The sequence below is a fragment of the Eleutherodactylus coqui genome, chromosome 9, assembly GCF_035609145.1.
Source record: "Eleutherodactylus coqui strain aEleCoq1 chromosome 9, aEleCoq1.hap1, whole genome shotgun sequence".
In the NCBI taxonomy this organism is placed as follows: domain Eukaryota; kingdom Metazoa; phylum Chordata; class Amphibia; order Anura; family Eleutherodactylidae; genus Eleutherodactylus; species Eleutherodactylus coqui.
Window position 1 is genome coordinate 51,218,906 of NC_089845.1, and position 15,329 is coordinate 51,234,234.

At 44.6% G+C, this 15,329-nt stretch overlaps 1 protein-coding gene across 2 annotated transcripts in view; it reads right to left on the bottom strand.

Moving 5' to 3' along the window:
• JARID2 (jumonji and AT-rich interaction domain containing 2) overlaps window positions 1–15,329 on the bottom strand; it is a 167,615-nt gene that overhangs the window by 72,727 nt on the left and 79,559 nt on the right. For both annotated transcript variants that reach the window (XM_066579388.1, XM_066579389.1), the window contains exons 3-4: window positions 13,892–14,021; window positions 2,073–2,242 (exon numbers count right to left, since the gene is read on the bottom strand). In XM_066579388.1, coding sequence (XP_066435485.1) covers window positions 2,073–2,242; window positions 13,892–14,021 — 300 coding nt within the window. The remainder of the gene's footprint in view (window positions 1–2,072; window positions 2,243–13,891; window positions 14,022–15,329) is intronic.

Genomic DNA, 15,329 nt, shown 5'->3' on the forward strand with positions numbered 1-15,329 from the left:
ACGCCGATGCTGCCGAGCGGAGCCGAAGGGAGAAGACGGATCTGCGCAAGCGCGTCTAAAAAAGCAAGAAGACACCAAAATTAGACGGAACCATGGCGACGGGGACGCTAGCAACGGAGCAGGTAAGTGAATAACGTCTGCATGGCTCATATTTAATGCACGATGTATATTACAAAGTGCATTAATATGGCCATACAGAAGTGTATAACCCCACTTGATTTCGCGAGACAACCCCTTTAACATTGTATCCCCTCATTCACACTTGCATATTTGTAAACTGTATCTTTTTATGTGGGATAAACCCCAAATACAGAGTCAGTGCTATTTTATGGAATTACTAATTAGTTTTTCTGCACAAATTCCTTATTTTTAAGTACTCAGCATCCATGAGAAGCCTTGGACCCACAGAAGTCCATGGAGCCTAAAAACAACGTCTCTGAATGACACCTATGATGCAAAATCTGTATTTGTATAATCGAGTATGGGAGAAAATACAGATGGAAATACACTGCGCACAATACACGGGGCCGAGGGCAGAGAACATCATCAGTATTCTTTATCGGCATTTAGTAGTGCATTTCAATAGCCAATGTGGAAGGAGCCTCAGACCGTATTCACATGGACGAGTAGGATTTTGGTCAGTGAAAAAGTAACTGGTTTTCCATGGTATTTTCATGCTTTTTGCAAAAACAGGCACATGTAAATGGGCCTTCAGAAGCATTGTGTACGGGAAGTCAATTACTAATAACTCAATATTACAGTAATCCAGCTGTTGATAACTTATGTCAAACAGGTTATTCATGCCTTATCATTATGTGAATACATTAGGACAAAATCTGTAGTGACTCAAGTCAAATATATCACACACAGGTGGAAGTGAAGAGGCTATTCCCCATAGTCCCTAAAAGGACCATCGACAACATAGAGGCCAGAGATAGATCAGATCTGATTTCTAGGAATACCGACAGGAACATTACTATGTCCATCAGATATTGACACGCTCTGGTTGTTCCTTCCACCCAATACTGGCTGTACGGTGGCTCAGTGGTTAGCACGGTTGCCTCGCAGTGCTGGCGTTCTGGGTTCACGACTGAAGAAGGACAACATCTGCATGGAATCTGTATGTTCTCCTTGCGTGGGTTTATTCTGGTTTGCTCCAACAATTCAAACACATACTAATAGATTGTGCACCCCAATGGGGGAAAAAAGACCTTCACCTTCCGTACAACGCTGTGGAATATGTATGCGCTATATAAATGAGTAAAACAAAGAGTATGGAGTATTACAATTACTAAATTGATTAATAACTTCAAAAGGGTTGGTGATCCGGGGATTACTCCGATTGCAAGGTTGGAGTCAGGAAAGAATTTCTTTCCCCTTAAATTAGGAAACCTGGCTTTTACCTCATTTGAAGTTTTTTCTCCTTTTTCTGGATCAACATTGGGGGTAATAGTCTGAACTGGATGGACATATGTCTTTTTTCGGCCTTACATACTATGTTAAATTTCTTGCAAATATATCTGTTCTGCTTAAGAGATAAAGCATTAAAAAGTATTCTTCATGGGGTTTTGCAACGATATCAACAAATCGGGAGTCACATAATTTAATCAGGGGTCTTCCAGTATTATTTTGACTTTCACCATGGATATTGGGAAGGTAATCCGACTGCAGAGAGGGGCAGACTCTGGAATAACTTGAGAGAAGCCTTCTAGATGTGTACGTTGGACACTTAATAACCCAAGCGCTTGAATCCTAATTCCGATCTGATACATTTATACTCAGTCAGTGAATCTATGACATTGTATATCATGTGCAATCATCATGACATACTTCCTATTGGCACACTGGCTGAAATATGTCGGGTTAAGGGATTGGATTGGACCTGTGCGGCTGGAAGGTGTGCCTAGAAAGTGGATTGGCACGGTGTTGATGCTCCGACCAATAACTCTCAATACACCTCAAAACAAAAGTTTTAAAGTTTTTTAACCACTTGCCGACAAGCATAGATGATATATCGTACCTGAAGCACAATAAAAATGACTTCACTCCAAAAACGATGAAGATGATCTTACCTCGAAGACACAAAAATGTGAGGAAATCCTCCGTCTTGGGCTTGCGTTTGGAAAGGTCAGATATTTGAGTTACTGGAGGGGGTAGCAATGGCTCCACAATTTTAATGGGGGTTGTGCTCGGACTGTTTGGCTGGGATTGGGCAAATTTTCTTTGTGCTTGCAGCCTTGGCCTAAAGAACAAGAAAAGAGACATCAGATCAGTATTGGGGGACAATGAACATGCAGTACTAATATACTAGTAGTATGTAGAAATGTAGTAGTGAAAACAGAATATCACTAAGCCGGGGAGCAGCATGGCAGCGAATGGGACGTCATCTATTACTTCTGCCCCGCAGTGATATATTTGAAAGGCCTGAACAGAAAATACAGTTTCTTTCATTTTACTTGGTTTCAGTTTAAAAAAAAATTACAATTTTTCAGCTGGAAGTTTTCCGTATACTTCATTATTAACCCCTTGTGCTCAGCTGGTCAGATAGAGATGGCAGATCCTTCAGCATCACAGAAACATTGGTTATAAACTCTTTGCCCCCTTACACTTCAGTCCACATATGCAATAAGTTTAGGTTAACATGTAGCGGATTAGTTGCAGAATTTGCACCGAAAATCTGCACCTAAAGTTGCATCTGTTTGAGTTTTAACAATAACCCAATAGACCTACTAAAGACAATCTGCATGGAATTGAAGGCATAATGTACAACGATGCAGCAGGGCTCTTCTATTGCTCATCCCCCCCCCCCCCCAGATTTGCTGTTATTCTCACAAATTGCTAGGCACTTGTCACCCTATATTTTGTATGCACGACCGGCTACTGAGAACACGCTGCCGACATGCTTGTTGCACCCATAAGAGCCTTACACTATACAAGGACATGCTGCACACACGGCCGAACCCCACTGTGAAGAACATGGAGTCCCGGGAGACGGAGCAGACAGGCTGGAAGCTTCTCCTGCTGTGATACTAGGAGATCTGCCATCTCAATATACTGAGCGCACATACATAATGGAGAGGACCGCAGCAAATGGCCGGTCTGCAGGCGCACAGCAGGAGAACCAGAGGCTGCAGTTATAGATTACAGGGCTGCGTCCCTCGTACTATCCACATCATCATTTATGGTGATGGCTCTTTAAGGCTGGACTCACGTAACGCAGAGCCGCAGATTTTAAAAGCCTTTTAGTCTCTGTTACTTTATAGGGAGATTTAGGAGACCGGGGGGCCCCGCTAGCTTTTTCTGAAGGTCCACTTCCTTGGGTCTGCCATCGGTGGAGGTCTTGTAGGTAATGATGGATAAAACAAAGCACATAAATTATAAAATTTGTAATACTGCTCCCATCTCCATTAACTCATCCATCATGCAGTCCCATGTAAACACTGCACTCTTCCTACCATTATTATCTCCTACATTACCATGTAAAAATAAATAAATAAAACACTCCCTCAGCCTTCAGCCCCTCAACATACCCCTCAGGCATACAGTCCCATGTAAAACATCTCTCCTCTCTAATATACAGCCCCATGTAAAATATCTGTCTTATGCTTTCTGTCCCATCCAACATACAGTCCCATGTAAAAATCCTTCCCCCTCCCCTCCTCTGCTTTCACCACTACACATATAGATCAGCTCTGTGCCCGGAGAGCAATGAAGCAGAGTTCAACGTCAGGTCCTGTCAATGCGATTATGTTGAAAGGAGTTAGTGGAGGGTTGAAGTGGAAATTGGCAGTGGATCCTTATCCTGGTCTGGACAGCTGGTGGTCCGCCTATAGAATACCCCTGATCTAAAACAAAAATGGGCACAGTTGCCCATAGCAACAAAAACAGTTTTCCTTTTAGAGTTTCATAAAACTAAGGCGGGCTCACACGAGCGTAATTCTAGTCAATGGGGCCCACGCGACGCTGTTCGGTTCCATCATGAGATGGATCTGTCCGGCCGCGGGGATTCTCCCTTTCATGCTCCCCGAATGGAGCAGGAAATCGGAAGCCACGATTGCAGATTTGAATGCCGCCTTTAGGCACTTTAAAATGCAAAGAAAATCTTTCAAAGGACTGAAAGATTTAGCAATGTATTTGCATAAAGTGTTAATGGCCATGAACACGTAATCATCTTCATTTGATTGTAAAAGGGCCTACAGGAGCTGTTTGCAGAGCCCAGCTTGTGTTTAAACCCACTCCCAGCTGTGCAAACAGCTGCTGACACATTCCATTGTTCTCCTCCTGGCTAGTATAAACATGCCTGGGGGAGAACATCCTGCAGTCTTTTGAAAGATAAGCGAAATACATTCAAATGGAATGTATCTGCTGAGTCTTTCAGTGGCTGAACAATGGATTTTAAGTTTAACTAAAATCCATTGTTCAAAGTAAAAGTGCACATGTAACGACTATCGGCCATTCGGATGAATTTTGAGCGATAATAGTTGTGTGTAAAAGGGCATTTTAAATCAAAGCTATATGATGTATTTATCAATGACTAAGGACACGCTTGTTTTGTTAACACTCAGGAATCCCCATTTTGCCTGCACCTTGCCCTATAGATACGTTTATGATGGAAGGTCCCCCTTGTTGAACAAGATGATGATTATTATCCTTAGGTCAACCCAACTAGATTTTATCAGTATGGTCCAACAACAGCCATCGCTGTCGGTCAGCCGCTTCCCCTTCACAGTGTACAAAGATACAGAACCATACAACTATGCCTGGTACTGCAACACAGTCCCATTTAAAGAAGTGTTGCTATGGAGAGCGCTTCCCCCCTGTCCACATGCTGTGATTTGCCGCGATTCTACGCGGTCAGCCTATCTGTCAGATAGGCTGACCAGCGGAGATCCGTCTATCGGCTCCTGCTCCCGGGCGGCAGCTCAGGTTACCGCAACGCCCGCGGACAGGCAGCTCAACTCATAGGTGGTGGCACAGCTCTTATATCCAAAGCCAACCTCCAAGGTAAAAGGTGGACGTATATTAGCCTTTTACTCCCCACTTCTACACGAGCCAACCTAAACAACCAATCACCATGAATCAGGCAACTCAAACCAATCCCCGTGAATCAGGCAACACAAATAACCAATCACCGGGAACGAGTAAGTTTAAACAACCAGTCAGGTTGCGAATGATGTGGATTTGAGGCGTAATATAGATATATGCGAGGTGGATGGGGAGAAACGCCACCATAGTGCTTAGAGCCATGTTAAAGGAGTAGATACATTTAGGGTTCATTCACGAGCGCATGCAGTGTCGGTTCGGGAAATACACTGTTTTCAGACTGAAACTGTGTATACAACTGTGTATTTGGACTTTCTTACAGTTTTCTTTTTTTTTATGTTTGCTTAATGACTGCATTTTTCACGTACGTTACAAAAAAAAACAAAAAAACAAGAGGGTCCCATAGATTTAGTCTGCCTTTATGCATAAATACACAGTGAATATATATGTACCATTCATATTAAATGCATATTTACCTAATCCCCATGGGCAATTTTGGCCCGTAATACAGACAAAAATAGGACACGCTGCGATTTTTTTTGCCCACACGCGTGTAAAACGCATACCTGAATACCCCACTGCAATTAAGTCCCACCGCACACGGCCAGGTTGGATCCCGCAGCAGAATCAGACTCTGTGGCAGCCGGTGACCCCCTGCATACCTGTCCGGATTGGTTCCCTTTAACATCAATATTATGGGGGCAGGAAAACCAAATCCGCTAGCTGAATGGATTGATGGAGCCAAATGGTGCTGAATGGACCACACTGACAATGATGGGGTCTGATCAGTTTCCATCGAGCTGTCAGAAATTTTCACAGATGAAGGAGCGCAGCAAGCCGCACTATTTCATCCAAGATTTTTGCGGAAATCAGCAACAGAGCCTCCGAATAGAACCTCCAACGGTGATGTGAACACAGCCTTGATTGGTCAACAGAATTTGGGTTACCGTTTACAGCAGTCTGTATTCAGTTTACAGGACAGACATACCGATAGGCATCTACAAGCCATCCTGTGGCTGCTTACACGTAAGTAACAGGAGAATTGTGTTGTATATAATACTGCATAAACAAACCAACCTTCCTATTACACCTAAGTAAGAGGGAGGTTGTGTTGTTTAAGTAGTATTATACTGCAAGCTAATTAGAAGTCCACACTTATGTTTAAAAGAAAAATCATATTTTACTAAAAACAAATCGACGCCTGTTTCCCATCTGACAATAAGCTTCAGTGCGTTACATAGCGGCAGCTGTGCTGCAGATCAGTGCTTGTACACTTCAAACACAGTGAAATGAACTTTACAATGAATAGGACTATATATGACGTTGAGGAGTATGAAGACACAGTATCAAATATCTCATATTAAATGGTTTTTACAAAATCGGGCCTGAATCAGTCTTCGCTTCTGAAGACACCATTATGACTTTCTTAAGAGAACAGAGTTATTTTCAGGCCGGCCTGCCACTTTAAAAGCAGTATTTAAAGCGCTAGCTGCTGATACCTGGAGACTTTCATGAATTTTTAGCGACTGACAGATTGCCGGCAAACTCTTTAGACTTCAGCAGTTGTGACCTAACACTGAACAGGCCCTTAAGGCTGTCCCGATGACAAGGTGTTCATACGGCTTGACACTTACAAGAAACAGACCTCCTTTTCTGGGTACTTGGTTTACATAAAGCAATCAAGGAAAAAAGTGAGAGAAGCTCATGAGATCACATGATAATAAATAAGAAAAGTTATTACTATGCTGCTCACAAAAAGAGAAAAAGTATCGCCTTACTAATGGTAAACCGACAACAGACTCTGCCTGTTGTGCTTGGAGGCTGGACGGGCAGCAAGTCCTGAATGTTGGCGAGAGGTCCGATCCGTAAATGGGCACTAAGTGTCTGAGAAACACAGCTTTGTAAGCCAAAACTCATGGGATAGGGCAATATAGCATCCATAATCCTCTGAGATTTACAGATGTTCTAAGGCCCTTTTACATAGGCTGATGATTAGGCACATGTTCACCCCATCATCGCCTGTGTGAATATGTCTGGAATTGGCCAACAAAGAAGCAAAACACTCGTTTGTCTGTTGATTGTACTATAATTCAGGCATAAAACCTCTTACTCCCCAGCAGCACATCTCCCAGTATATAGGAAATATGAATGCCACTGATGCCATCTGTATGGGCTGAACGGTCATAGTAAAGATTGCTCATCCCATACTTGTCATCCTCCGCTGCATGTAAATGGCTAGAACGAGTGGCAATCAACACGCTATAATTGTCAATCGGTGCTCATTAAGTGGGCAGAGAATTGGTTTGTCTAAAAGAACAGAACGGGTGGAAGACTATAAAGTAGTTCCTCAATCCACAAAAAAATGTAAAAAATGTGCACAGCATGCTGTATGTGTGTATGTGTATAATATATAAAATATTGCATATGTATGATCTCCACGCCCACACATATATACATTCCTTGTAAAAAAAAAATCAAAACAAAGCACCTGGTAGGGGTTGTCATTTTGTTGCAAAACGCCCCCCCCTTGGCCTATAAAAGGCTCTCGGAGGCTCCTTGTGTGCAGTGACCTCGTCTTCCGCTTGTGTAGAGCTTGTTGACCGCTAGACGCAGAGAAGAGATTTCACCCCGTTACCAGAGTCTGAGAGGGGCGCATTATTGGGATGTGAGGAGCTGGATGGTCGTATTGATGAATTGTCTCCCACCGGGCTGTTCTGACCAGACTGTTAGGAGGTGTTGGGACCAGTGGAAGCATAAGGGCACACAAGGTGTCCGGGCTCAGGACCCCTTACAGACCACCAGTAGAGAGGAGCGTCTGACCAGACTGTTAGGAGGTGTTGGGACCAGTGGATGCGTGAGGGCACACAAGGCGACCAGGCTCAAGATGCCCTCAGGAGATCCCATCTAACCATCCAACAAGCCCTTGCAGCTCCAACTGCTTCGTTGTCTATCATCCAGATAGGGGGCGCCATCGTTACACCCCCTGCGTCTGTCTGAACCATTTCTAGACACTTGGCTAAAAGACATTTTGTCTCACGTTGTGTGCCCATTAATGTAATAACACTCACAGTCGTCTCCATTCACAGTGGTGTCATGAGTGATGAAACTGGACCGCTACAGAGTGGAACCGGGATGTCTTCAAGGACAAACCCATGTCTGGGCCCCCTATATATTATGAAATCTCAGGCAGTTACCTCAACATCCATCATCACCAATGGAGAGAGCTATATGCATTGTCACCTCTCTGGAGTGCTGATTGTAAGGAAGGTGACCCCCATTCTAATAGGTGGGAGTCCTTCAAGTGGAACTTACTTCTATTTACTATGGCATATACTTAGGATATCCCATTAGGCCGCTTCCACACAGGCAATTTTCTTGCACGGCTGTTGCCATGCAACAAATCGCATGTATGTAGAGCCCATGCTTTCCTGTGGGTTCTGTCACACAAGGGATGTTTTGTAGCCTGCGACATTGTGAGACTACAAAATCGTGGCATGCTCTATACAGCCGCGATTTGCTATGTTTTGTAGTACATGTTTTCCTATGCAGCCGGCTTGTTTATTGCATCACATTGCACAAACTTGCGATTTTTGTGTGATGCAATTTTTTTTAACATGAGAAAGTCCTATTAACTTTCTCGCTACAAAATTGCGTGTGAAAATGGCAGGTAGCAGAGATGTGACGCTACATTCCCCCCCCCCCCCCCCCCAAAAAAAAGCACCACTGATGCTACAAAATTGCGTGTCCATAACTGTGATATAGCAATGATTTTGTAGCAGCGATATCGCTGTCGCCCGTGCGGAAGTGGCCTGCGGAGGGCGGAGCACTGACAGGTCTCCGTGATAAGCCTATAGGCTCACCGCAGAGAATCAGAATGCCGCGATTTGAATCCCGCGAGAGGAGAATCAATACGATTCTCCACTCATGGACGCGGGTTGTACTTTCCATAGTTAAGCCTATGGAGAGCGTGTAATGCGAGGTGCGTGGATCTCGCAATGACAACTCGCTTGTGGACAGGGGGCCTAGATGTCTCAGATTGGACTAGCTTTGCGGCCCTTGGAAATGGTTCAGTATGGCAATGTGGCCCTCAGACCAGGAAACGTTGCGCACATTGTATATATTTTCTACACACGGTGTCTCAAAAACGTATCCACACTTCAACATGAAAAAGATCTACATAAAAGCTTTATTACTAGATTTATACAGATATCAGAAATCATGTTGGACTTCTGCAATCACACCAGTTGCTCAAAGTGGACACCATTAAAATCTGGCCAACTACTGCACGGACAACATTGTTCGGCCCCAGTGATGACTTAAGCAAATATGCGACTACGGATATCTTTAGAGACAAGATAGTATTACAAATAGCTGCCAGAAGTCAATGTGGATTTTACAAAGGGGTGTAGATACCGACTACTCGGGGCAGATCTGCAGTTCAAGCCACCCATAGGGAAGCTTGGGGCGTCCGCGCTTCAATTAACACATGCGGATTCGGTTTGCGGATGCCACGTGCGGAAAAGAAATCGCAGCTGCTCCATTTTACCACGGATTCCACGCAGAGGGGCTCCATTAATCTCTATGGAAGTGAGCAATCCGCAATGTATCCTCAATTGCGGATTTGTAGTCAGATACCTCTACGGCTGCTTGGAGACCAAGCAGGGACCTGGGGAGGAGGGGGAAAGGCAATCACTTTGGGATGGCGACTTTTTTTTCCGCACGGAAACAAATTGCATCCGCGATAGCCGGCAAGCATTTATTAATCATTTCCACACTAACTCGCAGCTATTCCGCTGCGGGAATCCGCACGTGCCGTGGACATGAGGCCTTACACACTGTAATAACCCATTGAAATCATTACGCAGAAAATACGCTCAATGAGATTTGGTACGTTTTTTTTTTTACGCCTGTAAAATACTGCTGATTGGCAGAAAACTGCAAGGCAACAGCATATGTGGGCCCAGAAATACACTGCGAATTTAGACCTAAATACGAATACACCCGTGTGACTGCAGCCTTAGTTAGGCAACAACTGGGCCTCTGTTTGTTGGCCACCACGTGCCGTAAAGTGCATTAGCGGTAGTCAAGCTTTATTGCAGTTAGGCCTGCTGCTATATCTATTAGACATCCAGCCGATAGTAAAATGAAACAAAGTTATGTTATTTCCAGAAGGAACCCTCGGCATATTCGCCTTCCCCTTGTGGAGTGTAGACGGCTATTTTTTTTTCGACAACCTTAACCCTTATTAGCTTTGGCAGAGGCTGTGAGGGCGCAAGCATGGCACTCTTCCCGAGCAGCTAGGGGTCCCCAGACAGACTTCAGGCCAGGAATGAATATTAGCTTTTCACTAGCCATTTAGGTTTGAACCAACTGAAAAAGCTATTTCCGAGCCAGCGTCTGCACGCAGATTTCCACCATGGCATCAATTACACCATTTAAATGGAGACAGCGATGAGAAGTCAGTCAACAATGCTTTTCACACATTCCACGGCACTTAAAGGCCGAATTCTTTGAGCGAGGCGAGCTACACAATTGTCTAATGAAATTATATCTGTCTGGTTCCGGGCCGCTGCAGTAGGTCTATATGCAGAAAGTCATGGCCGTCCGGTAGAAAGGCGGCATTCCGTAATATAGCGTATCCCCTCAAAATCTAGTTTAAGGCCCAAGTCCGCCTTCAAAGACAATCCAATCTCAGGGGCTCTTAAAATTAGAATTTTACGGTTCTGGCTGAGGCCCTGAACATGGGATTTAGACAGAGTCACACGCTATCATTAGTCAAACACAAACCAATTAAATCTCCACTGGAGGAGGTTTCTGTTCCTTTTCGGCATTTGCACCAGACAGAATGGCGTAGTCAACTGTTCTATTCTGTCTGGCACAAGTGCCAGGAAGGAAGGGCTACCTGCTCAACCGGAGTCGATGGTTCAGTTTGAATCCTGCTTTTTGGGACCTGAGCAGAACCCTAGGGCGCAGCATTAAATGCAGTTTGAAGATGCCCTACAACCATACATAACTTGCACCCTCCTCTGGCCCACCTACCCCTCAATAACTTGCTGCTTCAATGGAGTTTCTAAATGCACAGCTCAAGATATTTTACTGACAGTTAGGCTTCTATCACATGAGCGCATATCGGCCGGCCGTTATCACAGCCGGCCAATAGACGCTACGTTGGGGGTGAAAAATCTGGTGAACGGGCGAACAAATCAAACATTTGTGCACCAATTCATATGGCCTAGTGAGGACGGCACAAATGCGGCGAGCTCACCAGGCCATCGCCCATTTCCCCTCCCTCCCCATTGCAGGGTCACCTCTCGTTCCTTCCCACTTGTTCTATGCAGTGTGAGGGGGCGGGGTGGGGGCGGAGCTAAGTGCCAGTCCGCCCCGCGCTCCTCCCATTGATGGCTATGGACAAGGGGCAGAGAGAGGGTGGGTGCTTAGCTCTACCTCCGCCACTTGTCCATAGCCATCAATGAGAGGAAGCGAGGCGGACCGGTGCTTAGCTATGCCCCCATGGCACCTCCTCTCATTGCACAGAACGAGCAGGGAGGAACGAGAGGTGAGCCTGCATGCGGAAGGGGGAGGGGAGGGGGAGCGGGGGTTGCAGAGGGAGGGAGTTTAGCAGCCACACTGCTAAACTTCCTCCCACCTACGGCCGCTGCCATGGGAGCCCATGCAGCAGCCGACGTATTCCAGACCAAAAGATAGTTCCAGGACTATCTTTTAGGCCCGATGTAAAAACACCCGGCACTATATTGGCTGGCTGGGCATTTTTACGTCTCAGGAATATGGCCATGTGATTTGATGTATTGGAATCCAGTGCATCAGATCACAGCGCATATCAGCCGGCCATGTGAAAGAAGCCTTAATTATAGAAAAGGGCTTTACTCAGATGAATTGGGCTTTAACCCCTTAAGGACATGGCCTATTTTGGTCTTAAGGATGTGACGATTTTTGGGGGGATTTTCATCTCTACTTTTCAAAAGTCAAAACTTTTTCTTATTTTTAGGTCAACATGGCCATACGAGTCTTGTTTTTTAGCGTGGTGAGCTGTAGTTTTTATTGCTACCATTTTTTGAGTACATAGAATGGATTGTATAACTTCTATTACTTTTTTTTGGAGGGCGGGGAAAATAAAATACATAAATTCTGCCATTGTTTTCGGGGTCTCTTTTTGTACGGCGTTACTCACGCTGAATAAAGGACACAATACATTTTTTCTGCAGACTGGTGCGATTACAATACCAAAGTTAAGGGTTTTTTTTTAGATTTTTCCACTTTTGCACATTTTTTGCATCACTGCATTCAAAGTCCCATGACTGCACATGGGAAGGCATCTGGCCGCGGATTCTGCAGCAGGCATCTGGCCGCGGATTCCGCAGCAATGTCTGTCCATAGCAGGCAGTGTAAAATGATTCATCCACAAACACGAGCGATAATCACTTGCGATTTCCGCTTGCGGAGGAAGAATCGCAGCATGCTGTATTTTCGTGCGGGATTCGCACAGACGGCTTCCACTGCAGTCATTAGAAGCCGTCCGACCCGCAGCTATTCCGAAATGTCAAAACTGGCTGGCACATCCGCAGCAGAGAGAGGAAAAATCCGGAGAAGTACGCGGGGGTCACTGGTCAGCACAGGGTCCGATTCCACTGCGGAATGTGCATTCAGCCTAATGGATGGAGTTCTGTGAGGGCTTGTTTTGTATGTGACAAGCTGTAGTTTTTATTGGTAACATTTTGGGGTACATAGTTTTTCTGGGAGCCTAAATGAAAAGAGCAATCTTTCTGGCTCTGTTTTTTTAGGGGTTTCTATGTTTACTCTTTTTTGCCATGCAGGGTAAATAGTGTCTTAAATTTATCGTACCGGTCGGTACGGATGCGATGATATAAAACATGTGGGCTATTCAGATTTGTTTTTATAAATGAAGAGAAAGTGTGCAAAAAGTTTTTGTTTTCATATTTTTTTAAACTTTTTTTAAACTTTTGTGTATTTATTTTACAAATTCTATGTCCCTGTAGTGGACTTGAACTCTTGAAGCCCTTCTGTACTGCAATGTATTGCTTTATTCGCAATAATAGGACATGGCAGACCTGGATGCGATTACATCGCGGTGGGCCAATGACGTCACAGAGGAAGAGCTCTCCCTCTGTGAGTCCTTTACGTGCTGTCTAAAAAAAAGTTAGACAGCACTCCTAAGGACTGAATAGTATAGAACAAACTCACCTGGTGTAGGGAGATCGCCACAGAAGACAGAGGACGGCCACTACACCCCACAGACTTGTATTATAAAACCTCAAATGAGGAAGGAGGCCCTCCCCATCCCTACAGGACATCCAGGTCCAGAGAGCACCAATCACAGGCCTGACTACCAAGATCCAGGGCATGAGCATAGATTAGGAAAGAAAAAAAGATGATCAAGTCTCATGGTTGATTAATGGGGGGGGTTCTTGATATGTTCCCCCTGAAACGCGTCGCAGAGCTGTACTTATTTTATCCTTTGGCAATAAACTCTCCTTTAACGAGACATCTCAACTGATGAGACATCTTCACTACCAGCGTGTATACCCGTTCTCTGGCTCTACCAGTCCTTGTGGATACAGGGGGTTGTGGTGACTTGGTAAGGTCTCTCACATCACCCTGGTTTAGTGAGTGGCAATATTTTTGGTTGGAGGTCACTCTCTGAGCACGATCCATCTTTTTTCTCTCCTGATCTATGCTGAACGGGGTTGTCTCATAACAAACCCCTTAAATTGTGCATAATATGATGAGAACACCAACACCGAGCTATTCTACACCACAGTAAAAAAAATACATGTAGTGTTATAACCATTAGTATCTAAACTAGACCTACCTTTTCCTGACAGGTCCATCTTCGGAATCTGAAGAAGTTACACTATTAGCAAGTGAAGAGCCTTGAGATGTGTCATCCTTCTCATTTTCTGAGGACTGCCCCGATGTAGACTGTCCATTGAGAAGAAGACCTGCAAGAGGAACAAACAAGCATATATAGACCTTTACAACGTGGCAGTGTGCAGTTTCCATCCATATGCTAGAGAGCCCACAAACAATTACAACTATCACGATTTTACAGACAATAAGGGGGCAGTCACGGATGCTGGCAGCGTCTTACTACACGTAACAATGAGAGGTTGAGAACCTTCTGGACGTTGTTCTGGTACATCTATCTAGAAAAAAAATTAATGAATGACCATTAAGATAATAGGTGACCAGTCTTGGCATCCTGCTACTTCGGGGCAAGAATGGGGGCGGGGCAGAGAGACCCTTGGGCTGGCTCCTCCACCACTGTGGTGTCTGAAGAGTCCCGTACGGTATTCTACCATAGTTGCGTTTACACAGAACGATTATCGTTCAGATTCCCATGATCCAGCGAGAATCTGAATGATTATGGTCTGATGTAAATGCATGCACCGACTGAACAAAGAACGTGAAGTCTCTCGCTTCTGCATGCAGAAAACTGAACGACGTATCGCTCCGTGTAAACAGGCAGTATTACTTATGAACGACGGCCTGTTTACTGCGAATGTAGGCGGGCCGGAACGATCCCCAACCTGCTCTGCATCCATTCAGTCAGCCATGCTCGTTCCTGTGATTATCACTGGGACGGCCTGTTGCCCGACAGATGGTCCCGTGTAAAAACATCCTTGGGCTCTGCTCATAAGTTTTCTTATGGAACCGAATCAAAACAGCTTGGCTGTCAGATTTGTCAAAATAATGGAAACTGGGGAGCCCAACAGTATCCGTTCTCTATAATGGGTTCCATTCAGGGGATTCATCATGTTATATGACAAAAAAAAAAATAGAGGGAGGCATTAATGGCGAAACTGGATGAAAAGAGTAGACATGAGTGTGAACTGCATTCACTTCTAATACACATGTATATATAGGATGGAACATCCTCCATGTAAGATGAACTACTGAAACTCAATGTCAAAGAAATAACATACTAAAACTGGAAATTGTATCTCTGAACATTTTTGAGCACCCAGAAGGGGCGCTATTCCCAGTCATTGTTTTACAGACTTGCTAAAAAGTCCTACATTGATTTGAAGGAATGCTGCCATCCAATAGGTGGCGCTGCAGAGATATTGTTCCACCTTCCTTATTTGCAGGTCTGAAGGAGAAATAGCACACAGGCCTGGTGACCCCCTAACACCAATTTAGAGATCATAAAACGGTCACATTCCTTACTAGGGGACTAATTAAGTATTTACTCATCTTGTCTGGTATTGTTTTTAAGTGCAAATTAGTATCACTATGTCGGTGCCTTT